The 18,917-nt window shown below is 36.8% G+C and overlaps 1 protein-coding gene across 2 annotated transcripts; it reads left to right on the top strand.

Moving 5' to 3' along the window:
* Positions 1-600: 600 nt before the first annotated feature.
* LOC132557177 (uncharacterized) lies at positions 601-18,866 on the top strand. Of its 2 annotated transcripts, none has more exons than XM_060221673.1 (3): positions 601-1,179; positions 16,846-16,992; positions 17,541-18,866. In XM_060221673.1, the coding sequence occupies exons 1-3, from the start codon at positions 966-968 to the stop codon at positions 17,684-17,686; spliced, it is 507 nt and encodes a 168-aa protein (XP_060077656.1). In that variant the 5' UTR covers positions 601-965; the 3' UTR covers positions 17,687-18,866. The 2 variants fall into 2 exon arrangements, with proteins under 2 accessions (XP_060077656.1, XP_060077655.1); XM_060221672.1 differs by lacking the exon at positions 601-1,179 and adding an exon at positions 11,900-12,513.
* Positions 18,867-18,917: the final 51 nt, after the last annotated feature.

Genomic DNA, 18,917 nt, shown 5'->3' with positions numbered 1-18,917 from the left:
CCATCTCTAGACCTAATGTTGGTATTAGTCAGTAAACACGTTAATAAACATGTTCATAAATCAATACATAAAACGTTCGTGAATAATTCTTTTTATGAATAATTATCAGGTGATTGCAGAAGATTGAATCTCGGGGCTAGGACTCTGCCGTATCTATTTAGCATATTTGACATAAAGAAAAAAATGCTGCAAAGAGAATTCGTTAACTTTACTGACAAATATTATTTATGTTAAAATTAAAAGATTTTTTTTTTCAATTTTTTTTCGTGTTGACCAGCGCTTTGTGATGGATCAGCTTTATGAAGGGATAATGTTTTCGGCGAGCGCTACCAAGTTCAGCCAGAAATTAACGTAGTAATACAAACAGGTGAAAGTTTGGTCAGTGTAAAGCGACGTTGTTTTAAGTTAAAGCAGATGAAAATCTATCCGCAAGCTACTCGTGGTGATGAGGTTCGTACTACACCACTAGACAGCTATCTTCACAAACAAAATTGATATATGTCGGACAGTGGTTGTCATGGATACGCTCGTATAGTACAGCTCTACGGAGATCGCGGTTCTGGGATGATCATCAAATCGCATGCGCGCGAAGATGTATTTAGTTTCATCTCCATGAGGTCACGCGTTTTTTTATTCGTGTAGTAACTTTACGTAGTTTGCTCAGAGACGTGTGTGCGCTTGGCACTATCTTCAAACTTGGACAACATATTCCGTTACGATTCTGTTCCTCGTGTGTTGGCTATAAATAACACACACGGCTTCATCACTCTATAGGGCGTTGCCCCTGTCGTTGCTTTTTCCTTGTGGAGTTAGGAGAAAGTTTACAAATTTTCAAAAGTCGAGTGGTACTGCTTGAAACATTCCACATTGGCCATATAGAGAGAGTAATTAACGTTGTACAAAAGGGAACATCTCATTCCGTCGGAAGGACTTAAATACCTTACAGTTACAAGAACAGCGGAAAGATGGCCGGGTGGAACACGTCCTCGACCTGGATGAAAATAGCCCTGATTTGTCTGTGTCTCGGATTGCTTCTATTTGTTATTGCCTTCGCTACAACGGGGTGGATGGTCTATACAGCATACCGTTTTGATAGGAGCCATGGACTATGGGAGTTCAAGGAATGTAGCAGTCGAGGCTGTATCTCCGGGGAAGTCAACCCAAGCAGCTCCAGGGCGGGTAAGCGTCTCAATATCATTAAATAAAGTAAACATTTTTCCATTCTTCATTGATAAGATATGATAGAAATTTACCGATATCTGTCTATGTGTTGTCACAATGAATGCTAAATGACCGCTGGTTACAGGTACATGAACCACACAATGAATGCTACATGACCGCTGGTTACAGGTACATGAAACACACAATGAATGCTACATGACCGCTGATAACAGGTACATGAACCACACAATGAATGCCACATGACCGCTGGTTACAGGTACATGAACCACACAATGAATGCTACATGGCCGCTGATAACAGGTACATAAACCACACAATGAATCGGCATGTGAACATGTTTAACTATCGACATTGTCAGTCAACAATTGCTACGTGATACGACAAGATATCGTGCTTGGCCTATAGTGTATGATACGGCAAGATATCGTCCTTGACCTATAGTGTATGATACGGCAAGATATCGTCCTTGATCTATAGTGTATGATACGGCAAGATATCGTCCTTGACCTATAGTGTATGATACGGCAAGATATCGTCCTTGACCTATAGTGTATGATACGGCAAGATATCGTCCTTGATCTATAGTGTATGATACGGCAAGATATCGTCCTTGACCTATAGTGTATGATACGGCAGCACATAGTCCTTGACCTAAAGTGTATGATACGGCAGCACATAGTCCTTGACCTATAGTGTATGATACGGCAGCACATAGTCCTTGACCTATAGTGTATGATACGGCAGCACATAGTCCTTGACCTATAGTGTATGATACGGCAGCACATCGTCCTTGATCTATAGTGTATGATACGGCAGCACATAGCCCTTGACCTATAGTGTATGATACGGCAGCACATAGTCCTTGACCTATAGTGTATGATACGGCAGCACATCGTCCTTGATCTATAGTGTATGATACGGCAGCACATAGTCCTTGACCTATAGTGTATGATACGGCAGCACATCGTCCTTATTCTATAGTGTATGATACGGCAGTACATAGTCCTTTACCTATAGTGTATGATACGGCAAGATATCGTCCTTGACCTATAGTGTATGATACGGCAAGATATCGTCCTTGATCTATAGTGTATGATACGGCAAGATATCGTCCTTGACCTATAGTGTATGATAAGACAAGATATCGTCCTTGACCTATAGTGTATGATACGGCAAGATATCGTCCTTGATCTATAGTGTATGATACGGCAAGATATCGTCCTTGACCTATAGTGTATGATACGGCAGCACATCGTCCTTATTCTATAGTGTATGATACGGCAGTACATAGTCCTTTACCTATAGTGTATGATACGGCAGTACGTAGTCCTTTACCTATAGTGTATGATACGGCAAGATATCGTCCTTGACCTATAGTGTATGATACGGCAAGATATCGTCCTTGACCTATAGTGTATGATACGGCAAGATATCGTCCTTGACCTATAGTGTATGATACGGCAAGATATCGTCCTTGATCTATAGTGTATGATACGGCAAGATATCGTCCTTGACCTATAGTGTATGATACGGCAAGATATCGTCCTTGACCTATAGTGTATGATACGGCAAGATATCGTCCTTGATCTATAGTGTATGATACGGCAAGATATCGTCCTTGACCTATAGTGTATGATACGGCAGCACATCGTCCTTATTCTATAGTGTATGATACGGCAGTACATAGTCCTTTACCTATAGTGTATGATACGGCAGTACGTAGTCCTTTACCTATAGTGTATGATACGGCAAGATATCGTCCTTGACCTATAGTGTATGATACGGCAAGATATCGTCCTTGACCTATAGTGTATGATACGGCAAGATATCGTCCTTGATCTATAGTGTATGATACGGCAAGATATCGTCCTTGGCCTATAGTGTATGATACGGCAAGATATCGTCCTTGACCTATAGTGTATGATACGGCAAGATATCGTCCTTGATCTATAGTGTATGATACGGCAAGATATCGTCCTTGACCTATAGTGTATGATACGGCAGCACATAGTCCTTGACCTATAGTGTATGATACGGCAGCACATAGTCCTTGACCTATAGTGTATGATACGGCAGCACATAGTCCTTGACCTATAGTGTATGATACGGCAGCACATAGTCCTTGACCTATAGTGTATGATACGGCAGCACATCGTCCTTGATCTATAGTGTATGATACGGCAGCACATAGTCCTTTACCTATAGTGTATGATACGGCAGCACATCGTCCTTGATCTATAGTGTATGATACGGCAGTACATAGTCCTTTACCTATAGTGTATGATACGGCAGTACATAGTCCTTTACCTATAGTGTATGATACGGCAAGATATCGTCCTTGACCTATAGTGTATGATACGGCAAGATATCGTCCTTGACTTATAGTGTATGATACGTCAAGATATCGTCCTTGACCTATAGTGTATGATACGGCAAGATATCGTCCTTGATCTAAAGTGTATGATACGGCAGGATATCGCCCTTGATCTATAGTGTATGATACGGCAGGATATCGCCCTTGATATATAGTGTATGATACGGCAGGATAACGCCCTTGACCTATCGACACATATTGTAACAAATTTGTCTATATTTATTAATCTTGACACATGTTATAACGATGGATTCAACATGATATAGGCCTGTTATGACGATGTTGTCAGCGCCCGCTGATTTCGATAGTCATGCTACAGAAGTGACATACCAATGTACACCACACATTTCCGAGGTACTGGTATTAAGGAAATAAGGGCATTTTGGAAAACAGTTTGTCTGAGTTAATGATCGTGTACTGAAATGGTGACCTTGAAAGTTCGTACACTTATGTGGTGACCTTTGAAGTTCATACACTCCAATGGCGCTCCGCAAGGTTTCATGCACTAAAATAGTGACCTGTAGAATTAAAAGTTGTAGGGTTGCAAAACTTTATTAACGACCTGTAGATTTCGGGCATTTAAATCGTAACTCGCAGAATAATAATATGGTGACCTGTAGAGTTTGTAAAATGTACACTAATATGGTGACCTGTAGAGTTTGTAAAATGCACACTAATATGGTGACGTGTAGAGTTTGTACAATGTACACTAATATGGTGACCTGTAGAGTTTGTAAAATGTACACTAATATGGTGACCTGTAGAGTTTGTACAATGTACACTAATATGGTGACCTGTAGAGTTTGTAAAATATACACTAATATGGTGACCTGTAGAGTTTGTACAATGTACACTAATATGGTGACCTGTAGAGTTTGTAAAATGTACACTAATAACTAATATGGTGACCTGTAGAGTTTGTAAAATGTACGCTTAAATTGTTACCTGTAGAGTTTGTAAAATGTACACTAATATGGTGACCTGAAGAGTTTGTAAAATGTACACTAATATGGTGACCTGTAGAGTTTGTACAATGTACACTAATATGGTGACCTGTAGAGTTTGTAAAATGTACACCAATAACTAATATGGTGACCTGTAGAGTTTGTACAATGTACACTAATATGGTGACCTGTAGAGTTTGTAAAATGTACACTTACATAGTGATCTGTAAAGTCTGTACACTTACGTTGTAACTTGTAGAATTAATAAAATGTACACTAATATGGTGACCTGTAGAGTTTGTAAAATGTACACTAATATGGTGACCTGTAGAGTTTGTAAAATGCACACTAATATGGTGACGTGTAGAGTTTGTAAAATATACACTAATATGGTGACCTGTAGAGTTTGTACAATGTACACTAATATGGTGACCTGTAGAGTTTGTAAAATGTACACTAATAACTAATATGGTGACCTGTAGAGTTTGTAAAATGTACGCTTAAATTGTTACCTGTAGAGTTTGTAAAATGTACACTAATATGGTGACCTGAAGAGTTTGTAAAATGTACGCTAATAACTAATATGGTGACCTGTAGAGTTTGTAAAATGTACGCTTAAATTGTTACCTGTAGAGTTTGTAAAATGTACACTAATATGGTGACCTGAAGAGTTTGTAAAATGTACACTAATATGGTGACCTGTAGAGTTTGTAAAATGTACACTAATATGGTGACCTGTAGAGTTTGTAAAATGTACACTAATATGGTGACCTGTAGAGTTTGTACAATGTACACTAATATGGTGACCTGTAGAGTTTGTAAAATGTACACTTACATATGGTGACCTGTAAAGTTTGTACTTACGTTGTAACTTGTAGAATTGATAAAATGTACACTAATATGGTGACCTGTAGAGTTTGTAAAATGTACACTAATATGGTGACCTGTAGAGTTTGTAAAATGCACACTAATATGGTGACGTGTAGAGTTTGTAAAATATACACTAATATGGTGACCTGTAGAGTTTGTACAATGTACACTAATATGGTGACCTGTAGAGTTTGTAAAATGTACACTAATAACTAATATGGTGACCTGTAGAGTTTGTAAAATGTACGCTTAAATTGTTACCTGTAGAGTTTGTAAAATGTACACTAATATGGTGACCTGAAGAGTTTGTAAAATGTACACTAATATGGTGACCTGTAGAGTTTGTACAATGTACACTAATATGGTGACCTGTAGAGTTTGTACAATGTACACTAATAACTAATATGGTGACCTGTAGAGTTTGTAAAATGCACACTAATATGGTGACCTGTAGAGTTTGTACAATGTACACTAATATGGTGACCTGTAGAGTTTGTACAATGTACACTAATATGGTGACCTGTAGAGTTTGTAAAATGTACGCTTAAATTGTGACCTGTAGAGTTTGTAAATTATACACTAATATGGTGACCTGTAGAGTTTGTAAAATGTACACTGATATGGTGACCTGTAGAGTTTGTAAAATGTACACTTATATGGTGACCTGTAGAGTTTGTAAAATGTACACTGATATGGTGACCTGTAGAGTTTGTAAAATGCACACTGATATGGTGACCTGTAGAGTTTGTAAAATGTACACTGATATGGTGACCTGTAGAGTTTGTAAAATGTACACTGATATGGTGACCTGTAGAGTTTGTAAAATGCACACTGATATGGTGACCTGTAGAGTTTGTAAAATGTACACTGATATGGTGACCTGTAGAGTTTGTAAAATGTACACTGATATGGTGACCTGTAGAGTTTGTAAAATGTACACTGATATGGTGACCTGTAGAGTTTGTAAAATGCACACTAATATGGTGACCTGTAGAGTTTGTACAATGTACACTAATAACTAATATGGTGACCTGTAGAGTTTGTAAAATGCACACTAATATGGTGACCTGTAGAGTTTGTACAATGTACACTAATATGGTGATCTGTAGAGTTTGTAAAATGTACACTAATATGGTGACCTGTAGAGTTTGTAAAATATACACTAATAGCTAATATGGTGACCTGTAGAGTTTGTAAAATGTACGCTTAAATTGTTACCTGTAGAGTTTGTACAATGTACACTAATATGGTGACCTGTAGTGTTTGTAAAATGTACGCTTAAATTGTGACCTGTAGAGTTTGTAAATTATACACTAATATGGTGACCTGTAGAGTTTGTAAAATGTACGCTTAAATTGTTACTTGTAGAGTTTGTACAATGTACACTAATATGGTGACCTGTAGAGTTTGTAAAATGTACACTAATATGGTGACCTGTAGATTTGGTGTACTTTAATAATGACATGTAGTGCTTGGCATCCCTTGTGCTTCCGTTCGCTCATTAAGATGATCAGCCATGCCTTGTTGAACCCACGCCCACTCTGTGTTAGAATGTCATGCAGCAAACTGGTACACAAGTATGGGTGCGAAGTCTTTGTAAAGTTACTGTATGCGTCCATCGTCAGGAAACATATCTTTTGTAAGTTCCTCATATGAATGACCTTGGCCTAAGGTAACATGGGTCACATGTGTAAAAACATTAAAACATTATTACTTGGAGAGGTAGACAGTCGTATCTTTTATATTTTCTTTCAAGACCAAATGTCGATTTTATTAGCGTCATTTGTGGTTCCAAGGCTGACATTCGTGTATCCTCCCCGAACAGCTATAGTGTTTCTAATTCTGAGTAGCATGGAGTGCATAAGGGCATTGACTGCCCGTAGAGGAATGTGATGCCATTCCCAGGTAAATGCATTGGTCAGTTGGCAGGGGTTATTTGGAATTTTTGTTCGATCCAAAACTCGTCAGTCTAATTCATCACACAAGTATTTTGTTGAGGACAAATTGAGGCTGTATGAAAGCCAATCAATGGGGACGCTGTTCTGGGTTGCAGGAAATTCCTACAAACTCTTAAAACGTGTAGCCTAGCGTTATCATGCTGAAAGATCAAATGGTGCCTTATAATAAAAAGCACCACATGAGGCCTCAGGATCTCATCTCGATAGCGTATAACCGTTGAATTCCCTTTAATGATCAGTAAAGGTGTCTTTAAACCATGATAACTTCCTCCCTAAACCACAACCGAGCAATCCCCAATCTCTCGTGCTCCGAAACGCTCTCTTTGACACTTCATCTGATCAAAATAAGGTAAATCGAGATTAACCCGTAAAGAGCATGGCCCTCCAACGTCTCATAGGGGCACATGTACCGTCAACCATCCAATACGACGTGTTCGCCGTGTTGGTAACAAAATTTGGCCTCATACAGTCTATTTCTCACAGTTTTTGGGTGGTTAGTCTCCAGTCAAACAAGTAGGCAAGCATAATGAACCGGCCGTGACGTCACGACGTTACACGGACCTCGGTCTGTCATCAACTCATCCCGTGGTGTTGAGGTGTAAAACTAACCGACTTATAGTCGATTTGTGAACTCCGCGCTACCTCCCACAATCATTGCGAGAGCCTGTTTCCTACCAAGTTCGGATAACCGTGGCATATTCGTAAAAACAACTATTTATTGCAAATGTCGTGAAATCGACACTGGTTTCATTTTTAACATTTATTGGGGATTAGGTAATGTGCCCCAATATTTCTCTTACTTTTTTATACGGATTTGTATCTCCAATACAAAATATTTTATAATGAAAGAAGTTGCGCTTCTTTATCTTTTCAGTATGCATTAACCAGCAATGTTAATTACATAACTGGGGTTAGGTTTGGGGTAATGACACATGTCTTGGCACGTCTCCGCCGACACACATAACATCGCCATGAATTGAGCTGGTTATGTAATGTAATTGTATAACATGAAGGAGACTTGGTGCAGGTTCTTCTTCCAACGTCACATTTATTCCAGAAAGTGGAAATTATTTTATTTAGTGCGTGAGCAGTTTACAGAAATTCCCGAAATAAAATCATTGAATGCCCTATCAAAAAAGAAGACATTTCTTACTGGTAAGGATGCGTACCAAGACTATTGGTTAGCGTCTATAAAGCTAACACAGGTTAAGATTTTTGATCTCTCTCATGTTTATAAAACACTATAGTTCAAGTAATTGTTAAGCTGAGTTTAATGAAATTTCAAGAATGATGGGTTGAAATTTCTGGTATGGCTTTTTCTCTTTGCTTCCTCTTTGAGTTAGTGCCAGGACAGGAACGCCGAGGCGTTAGCTAAATAATTAATAAAAAATAACAAGCAGATTGTAAACAGTCATTTTCAATGTAAGCAAATGTCGTTAAAGATTGTTTTTCTCCACTGAGTTTGGCTACGATTTGAAATCCGTCGACAAGTTACCTTTACTTCGATTTGTTCTTTATGTATTTTTTTCGAGATCTTGTTAAAAGCGGTTAATTTCAAATATATATTTGAACCTGGTTGTTGGAGGGAATGGATGGAGAGACGATCATTAGCGCTTTAACGTGTATGTAAACAATATCTTCTTTAGATATTTCAAATGTAATTAAAAACATCACACGGTTATGTGTTATGTAAAACTATCACACGGTTATGTGTTATATAAAAACATCACACGGTTATGTGTTATACAAAACTATCACACGGCTATGTGTTATATAAAACTATCACACGGTTATGTGTTATATAAAAACTATCACACGGTTATGTGTTATATAAAACTATCACACGGCTATGTGTTATATAAAACTATCACGCGGTTATGTGTTATATAAAAATATCTTATGGTTATGTGTTATATAAAAATATCACTCGGCTATGTGTTATACAAAACTATCACACGGCTATGTGTTATATAAAACATCACACGGCTATGTGTTATATAAAAATATCTTATGGTTATGTGTTATATAAAAATATCACTCGGCTATGTGTTATACAAAACTATCACACGGCTATGTGTTATATAAAACTATCACACGGCTATGTGTTATATAAAAACTATCACACGGCTATGTGTTATATAAAACTATCACGCGGTTATGTGTTATATAAAAATATCTTATGTTTATGTGTTATATAAAAACTATCACACGGCTATGTGTTATACAAAACTATCACACGGCTATGTGTTATACAAAACTATCACACGGCTATGTGTTATATAAAACATCACACGGTTATGTGTTATATAAAAATATCTTATGGTTATGTGTTATATAAAACTATCACACGGCTATGTGTTATATAAAACTATCTTATGGTTATGTGTTATATAAAACTATCACGCGGCTATGTGTTATATAAAAATATCTTATGGTTATGTGTTATATAAAACTATCACACGGCTATGTGTTATATAAAACTATCACACGGCTATGCGTTATATAAAACTATCACACGGTTATGTGTTATATAAAACATCACACGGCTATGTGTTATATAAAACTATCACGCGGTTATGTGTTATATAAAACATCACACGGCTATGTGTTATATAAAACTATCACGCGGTTATGTGTTATATAAAAATATCTTATGGTTATGTGTTATATAAAAATATCACGCGGTTATGTGTTATATAAAAATATCTTATGGTTATGTGTTATATAAAAATATCACGCGGTTATGTGTTATATAAAAATATCTTATGGTTATGTGTTATATAAAACATCACACGGCTATGTGTTATATAAAACTATCACGCGGTTATGTGTTATATAAAAATATCACGCGGTTATGTGTTATATAAAACATCACACGGTTATGTGTTATACAAAACTATCACGCGGTTATGTGTTATATAAAAATATCTTATGGTTATGTGTTATATAAAAATATCACTCGGCTATGTGTTATACAAAACTATCACACGGCTATGTGTTATATAAAACTATCACACGGCTATGTGTTATATAAAAATATCACACGGTTATCTTTTTATATAAAAAGTGTAGGTTATTGAGAAATACGTGTTGGATCGGGGTGCACGTTCATAATAACGTTCGATTTCCATCCATCAGGGCCTGTATTTTATGTTTGTTCTTTCGACAGTGTATATCTTGTGATTTATGTCCTTCCAACTTTAGCTGGATAAACTTCAAATCAGGTGCACAATAGCAGCATGACTTGCGGATGTGTACCTTCATTTTTCATGTTGTTTTTGCTCACTAAATTGAGTTATGTCCCTTTTGTTGGTTCAGAAAATAAAATCTTGTAAAATCGTTTCACAGTTTATTCATTGTTTTGTTTGGTCACCATCCAACTCCTCATTTTGCTGGACTATTGTATATATACATGAGGAATTCTGACTATCGACTGGGATAGAAATCATGAATCGGAAAGGTAGTATATTCGGACATCCTCTGTTTTCACGCGAGCACAGGATCTGTGGTGTTTAGGTAAGAAAACGTTGACTTTCTAATCAACCTGACAGAAAAGATGAGAAAAATCTACACCATGGCTGTTATTACGCCTGACCCAGTGTCAGATCACGAAACTAAATCGCTAAACACGGGTTAGAAAACTGAATGCCATATTGCTACACCTGAACAATATACTGGAAGCCATTTGTTAAAAGCTTAAAGCTTCAAATTCGCTACCCATTGCGGTTATTGCCAATGAAAACAACAGCCTTATCCCATGTAAATGGTCGCTTCTTAATAAGACGTTACATGAGCGTGGTAATGACCCTAGTTAGGAATGTATCGTGACTTCCACAGAGGTAGAACATGTTAACGACTTAAACGGCTGTCTCTGCTACAACTCTAAATTACCTAGGTTTCTCTCTTAACTTTCATGAAATACCTTCTATCAATTTCTGGAATTCTTTGTAGTTAAGTATATAAAATCAAACTTATGTTTAAAGTAAGGTATTCAAAAACATAAAATGAATATCTTTGATCGTCGATTACATTTTTTAAAAGTCTGACATATATTTATGGCTTTTCTGAGAAATAAAAGATCGGAGTTACCCTAAAGAAAGATATCTAATTTTATCTAATGTCCAGATTTTCCATCTGGATAGCATCACTTCTTCCGCTTGACCATTACCCCAGCTACGGCCCCAGATGCCGAATCTCGTGTTCAGGTAACCTATTACATTTCTGAAAGATGAAACGGTGCCAAGAAAGTGTTTCGATCTAGGTGAGGTTCCAAGTGGGATTTCATAGTTTGTACAATTACTTTTTTATTTCTTTTTCTTGATGAAATGATTGGAAATAATTGTATTACTATCGTGTGCAACAAAGTTTGACATAACAACCATAACATTTCAAAGTTTTATTTAAATTTGGGAGTACTTGTATATATGAATCCTTTACCCCATTGTTGGCCCCATAGAGAAGTTCTATGAAGATATAAATAGAAAAAGCAACTTCTTAAAATACCCAAACTTTCTTACGTTTCATTATCTGGTTTAAAACTTAAAAAGCTGATGTAAAAGGATGAGAGTGCTCAGAGGAAAGCAGAACTAGAATTGAGTCTGTGGAAGGAAAACTGGGCATGTAGTCTCAGACAATTGCGTATTGGATATTATCTCAGGCCGACGGACATATATATCAGCAATAAGCAGAAGATGTAAGAATCCGCTCGTGTTTATTTCCGCTCGTGTGCTATATTTACATCTGACAGTTCATTATCTGCGCGTGGAATCAATAACTTCTGAGGGCACCATTCACAAAAAAACTGATGGGAGAAAGGATTTTAACTTTGTGGTTGGTTGGAAATGTTCACTTGTGTTTGATACCCTAAACATATACCGGATTGCAGTCCTATACTATTCATTAGTTCGTGTTTTAACTATTTTTTGATACAGTACAATGGCACATAAATGGTATGACCATTTTACGGTCTGGCTGAAAATAGGATTGATTTTACAAATTGTGTCCACGATTGTGTTTATTGTCGGATTTTCTACGGATGTGTGGATATTCGCGACATTCCGGGAAGATGCGAGACGTGAGTACGGACTGTGGAGGTATCTGTTCTACACGTACAGCTCACGTTTCGAGGACGTTGGGGCTATTAGGGCCAACATAGGCAATAATGCTATTGTAATTACACGATCAGGTGAGAATCCAGCAGTATTTATATACTCCGTGTTGGTTTTTCTGGTTACTTTAACTTCATTCCTGAATGCAAAACAGCACTGTATTTTGATAAGGTGCACGTACTGACGGCGTCAGCGGCTCAAATAATTCACATTGAAAGGTCAAGCCAAATTTGTTCAACACGATACTCCTCTTTTTGAAGAGTATTGAATACCCTTGACTTCTCCATAAGATATTTGTGTTCCAGCTTTGAAGAGATCCATGTCTTTGATATTAAAAAAGACTTCAATAGAGCGGTTTCAGTCTCATACTACAGATCGAGAATGTTAGCGCTATATATTACAAAAATATACTGTTAACAATTAAGTGGGGGATCCTGATTCACTATCTTTAAAAACACGCCTACACGAGCGGTAATATAGATAGTGGCTGTGTAGATAACAGACGTACTTATCTCGTATTTTACCGTTATATCTATTGCAGCACTACTGTACACAAATATAACCCCGCTGTTCCTATAGATGTACATTATGTAACAGTGTTGTACGTCACAAAATATAACCCCGCTGTTCCTATAGATGTACATTATGTAATAGTGTGTACTGTACACAAATATAACCCCGCTGTTCCTATAGATGTACATTATGTAACAGTGTGTACTGTGTTGTACATCACAAATATAACCCCGCTGTTCCTATATATGTACATTATGTAACAGTGTGTACTGTGTTGTACGTCACAAATATAACCCTGCTGCTCCTATAGATGTACATCATGTAACAGTGTGTACTGTGTTATACGTCACAAATATAACCCTGCTGCTCCTATAGATGTACATTATGTAACAGTGTGTACTGTGTTGTACGTCACAAATATAACCCCGCTGTTCCTATAGATGTACATTATGTAACAGTGTGTACTGTATGTCACAAATATAACCCCGCTGTTCCTATATATGTACATTATGTAACAGTGTTGTACGTCACAAAATATAACCCCGCTGTTCCTATAGATGTACATAATGTAACAGTGTTGTACGTCACAAATATAACCCCGCTTCTCATATAGATGTACATTATGTAACAGTATGTACTGTGTTGTACGTCACAAATATAACCCCGCTGTTCATATAGATGTACATTATGTAACAGTATGTACTGTGTTGTACGTCACCAATTTAACCCCGCTGTTCCTATAGATGTACATTATGTAACAGTGTTGTACGTCACAAATATAACCCCGCTTCTCATATAGATGTACATTATGTAACAGTGTGTACTGTGTTATACGTCACAAATATAACCCCGCTGTTCCTATAGATGTACATTATGTAACAGTGTGTACTGTGTTATACGTCACAAATATAACCCCGCTGTTCCTATAGATGTACATTATGTAACAGTGTTGTACTGTACACAAATATAACCCCGCTGTTCATATAGATGTACATTATGTAACAGTGTTGTACTGTACACAAATATAACCCCGCTGTTCATATAGATGTACATTATGTAATAGTGTGTACTGTACACAAATATAACCCCGCTGTTCATATAGATGTACATTATGTAATAGTGTGTACTGTACACAAATATAACCCCGCTGTTCCTATAGATGTACATTATGAAACAGTGTACACTATGTTGTACGTCACAAATATAACCCCGCTGTTCCTATAGATGTACATTATGTAACAGTGTGTACTGTGTTATACGTCACAAATATAACCCCGCTGTTCCTATAGATGTACATTATGTAACAGTGTGTACTGTGTTATACGTCACAAATATAACCCCGCTGTTCCTATAGATGTACATTATGTAACAGTGTGTACTGTGTTATACGTCACAAATATAACCCCGCTGTATCTATTGATGTACATCATGTAACATTTTGTGTACTGTGTTGTACGTCACAAATATAACCCCGCTGTATCTATAGATGTACATCATGTAACATATTGTGTACTGTGTTGTACGTCACAAATATAACCCCGCTGTATCTATTGGTGTACATCATGTAACATTTTGTGTACTGTGTCGTACGTCACAAATATAACCACGCTGTTCCTATAGGTGTACATCATGTAACAGTATGTACTGTGTTGTACGTCACAAATATAACCCCGCTGTATCTATTGATGTACATCAGGTAACATTTTGTGTACTGTGTTGTACGTCACAAATATAACCCCGCTGTTCCTATATATGTACATCATGTAACAGTGTGTACTGTGTTATACGTCACAAATATAACCCCGCTGTTCCTATAGATGTACATTATGTTACAGTATGTACTGTGTTGTACGTCACAAATATAACCCCGCTGTATCTATAGATGTACATCATGTAACATATTGTGTACTGTGTTGTACGTCACAAATATAACCCCGCTGTATCTATTGATGTACATCATGTAACATTTTGTGTACTGTGTTGTACGTGACAAATACATGGATCTAGGAAACGATATAGCTGTTGAATTATGATGAATCGTTTCACGAACTTTTCCTTCAATCATTCTTCCTTGATGCCAGTGGTTTATTCATTCCTCTTCGTTATCACAGTTGTTTATTTACCACGTGTTCTTAATTTGTCTAAGTCTCCGCGTACCGCGGCTGGCTTCCCGTCTTACATTTATGACGTAATTAAGCAGGTGTTTTTTCAATATTGCATTAAAAACAAGTGCCCCGTGGTGATCCTCTTATCTTGTGTGTCCGTGTTTACATCTTCTAAATAATGACAGGAAGTGGTGTTTACGAATTCCTGATGCACATTCCCCCGAGGAGGCCCACAATGGGGGATGATCAATCCGTGTATACCCCTTGGCATGTCATTCAAAATTTCTTTTACTGTTGTCGGACTTTATTTGATTTAGGCAGAAATTTTCAATTACATGAAACAAACAAATAAGACATCAATTGTAACTTCTTACAGAATCATTTTCCACAAAAAAATGAAACATTGTTGTGGCATCAACAAACATGATATGAAACAGTTGGAAATGCTGTCTACATTTCAAGCGCGCAAGGACTTGAAATGAATTAGTTCGCTAGTTATAAGTTTCGATCTCCGCATTCTTTCACATTTGTACCACATTATGTAATTATTTGTTTGTTATTTAACCTATGAGTCGGATGGCTCATGGAAAAATAAAATGAATGAATGACTCCTCCCTCTGCCGGGTCTCACCGACGTATATCGACATGAATTCCCAACCCATGGTCCATGTCACTCTACTACATGTACAGTGTACCGACAAGCGGAATTCGACAATTTTTATCCCTAAAGTTGTTGAATACACCGTTTGTTATCGTCAGTAAGATAATAGACACTACAAGTCCTGGGCAGATGCTGTAGACATTGTCTTCAGTCTGTAATAATGTATTGTTGTTTATCTTAGTTCTTTGTCACTCATTTTTGAATGCCTAACTCTATATCTCTTTCCTTGGTGAAGTCACATTGCATACTTTCTCGTTTTGTTGTTATTAAAGAGAAAACATAGGGTTGTTTGTATATGTGATAAAATGAACTTCCGTATGATATTATATGGACTTAATCGACAAGCATTCACGAACGAAATCATGATTAAATACCAACCAATATTTGTTACCCCAAATCATGTTTTCTGCAACAATCGAGAGAGAAAAAATGATGCCAGTTTTATGGCAATAAGTCTCCAATCTATGGCTGTAAAGAGTGTGATGAAACCTACAGCATTAATTAGTGTGATGAAACCTACAGCATTAATTAGTGTGATGAAACCTACAGCATTAATTAGTGTGATGAAACCTACAGCAGTAATAAGTGTGATGAAACCTACAGCAGTAATAAGTGTGATGAAACCTACAGCAGTAATTAGTGTGATGAAACCTACAGCAGTAATGAGTGATGGCCCCTATAGCAGTAATTAGTGTGATGAAACCTACAGCTGTAATGAGTGATGGTCCCTATAGCAGTAATTAGTGTGATGAAACCTACAGCTGTAATGAGTGATGGTCCCTATAGCAGTAATTAGTGTGATTAAACCTTTAACTCTAATGAAAGTAATACAGCTGTAATGAGTGATGGCCCCGATAGCAGGTTACATATTATAGCACCTAGAATCAACTACTTGTTGTACTAATATATTATTTGCTGAAAATATTTTGATTAACCACATGAAAAGCGTCAATAAATTACTCAACACACCAAGCACTGTAAACACTCTTTATTCCTTACTTTATGTCGGCGCGTTATTTTTCCAGTGTAATAGAATAATTATGAGTTAATTACCCGACGAACTTTGTCTATAAAAGAAAAGCATTTATGATCATATCTAGATCTTCTGAGCTGATCTGTTTCTGTTACAGACTGGTACCGAGCTACCCAGGCCATGGAGTGCTTTGGTCTGATCTGTATTGTCATCGCTACCTTCCTTCTTCTGCTTTACTTCTTTGTCGCATCGTGTAAAAGGAGGAATGCTCTCGTCGCTACTATCATCTTTACGTTTGCTGCTGGTAGGTATATCGTAGGGAGGAAATACTTGTTACAGGAAAATATTACACATATTACAATTGCATATATCTAGTTAATAAATTCTTTGATATTCATAATATTTTTGAATTCTATCTATAAATATGCAAGCCTTTCATTTCAATTACTTAAATACATAATGTCCGTGTGGTACCACTGAAGGAAATTTTATTCCAATGACATGTCATTCTTAGCTATAAAATCATCCCTTCTCACTCTATCGTATAAAAACAACATGCGTATTGAAAGTTCCGGATGATCATATACGTTTGAAAGTAATTTAATTGTATCAACTACAAGCGTTAATTAGTTATTAATCGAAGTGCGGACGTCGGTGACGGTATTTTCAAATGGTCAGCTAATTTGTTGTAAAACGTCCGTTGAATTAGTTTTAAGAAGGATGACGTAAGAAATTTCTCAAATTTTCGTTCACTGGTCTACATGTATTTTTAAACAGATAAAAACACAATTTCAGTTTTAGTTTTATTTACACTGGTCATTTTCTTAACACTTGTCGTAATTATTTTTACAGTGGGATTCATCGTCATCGGCATCGCCATTTTTGCATCCAAGTTCGACAACTATGGCTACGAAATAGGCTGGTCCATGGGCTTGGCCATCGCCGCGGCCATATTGGCTTTTGTGGCGGGCATCATGGAGGTTTTAGAAATTAAGTAATTTATCAGTGTTTTACTATATCTCTGTAGCCAAAACCAGGAGTTTCCTCCATCAAAGACAAGTAGATTTTGGGGTTTTTATCGCTGTTACTGCCAGGAAAAGGCGTGACCAGGTGCTCTACCAAAAATTACTTTTGCAAAGTTGGGAGATAAACTTGTGTAGATTTGGCTGGACGAGGTCGATGTACTTGTCATTCAAACTATCATGTGACCAATACCACTCTAACCGCCTCTAAGTCGTTTTAATTGTTCTCCAAGTTCTTTTCGATGTTTTATATTTTTCTGTTGGCCTACCTTGAACCTGAATGGCAAAACAAATTAACGTTAACGCGAATATAGAAAAATGAGATAGGAAACCACTCCGTCCACTTACTTTCCAGTATAAAAAGTATGAAAAAGTATACCATGGCTGCCATATCAAACTTTACCTATGTTTGGAAGTAATGGGTGTAACCTCGGGGAATGTACATAACGTTTGTGGAGTTCTAACACAGGTTTGGAGTTCATATAGTTATACTTTTTATATAGATATATATTTTTCTCTACTCAAAGTTCTTAACTGTACGCATCCGTGTTGAGGTTACAAGTAGAACGCTTATCAAGACTAACGGAAATTGATATTTTAACCAATATTCCATTATCACAATTATGTACTCTTCTCCAGACACGGACTTCAAAATTGCCAAGGTTTGTTAGCGAGCAACATTGCGTAATAACTATTATGTTGTCTTTTTGATATCACACTTGTGCTATTATCTTTGATGTATTTCGTAGACAATGTCTTGACAAGGGTTTCATTTGTGACCTTGACCCTTAATGTGTTTGGTGACGTAGGCAGCAGAAGTGTAAATGGTCGTTGTGTTCTTGTTTCTCGGTTTGTAATTAACTGTTATTCCCTAATGTCTTCCGGTCGTGATTGGTGGGGACCACTTTCCTGTAAAGTGTTGATACGGCCCAAGGAAGACAACTCTAATAAACTTGATGACTCCCCTCGTCAAACCTCATGTTATCTTTATATAAAAATATATTATACATATTTAAAGTCTGGTTGGTATTTCGTTATGAGTGAATGCATGGCTCAACTGTTTAAAATGTATTATGCAAATATGACATTTATTTAGCTAGTTTGCTTTGTGTAATGTTGTTCTTTCTTACAATAAACATTTTAATAAGAATGAAAACCTTTTAGTTTTTACTTTTAATCTCCAGACAGAAAGACAAACTCTACGTGA

This window comes from Ylistrum balloti, unplaced genomic scaffold (assembly GCF_031769215.1).
Source record: "Ylistrum balloti isolate Yb309-2 unplaced genomic scaffold, AGI_CSIRO_Ybal_v1 Utg370638, whole genome shotgun sequence".
In the NCBI taxonomy this organism is placed as follows: domain Eukaryota; kingdom Metazoa; phylum Mollusca; class Bivalvia; order Pectinida; family Pectinidae; genus Ylistrum; species Ylistrum balloti.
Note: the sequence above shows the minus strand (reverse complement) of the source record. Positions and strands in the feature narration are given on the sequence as shown.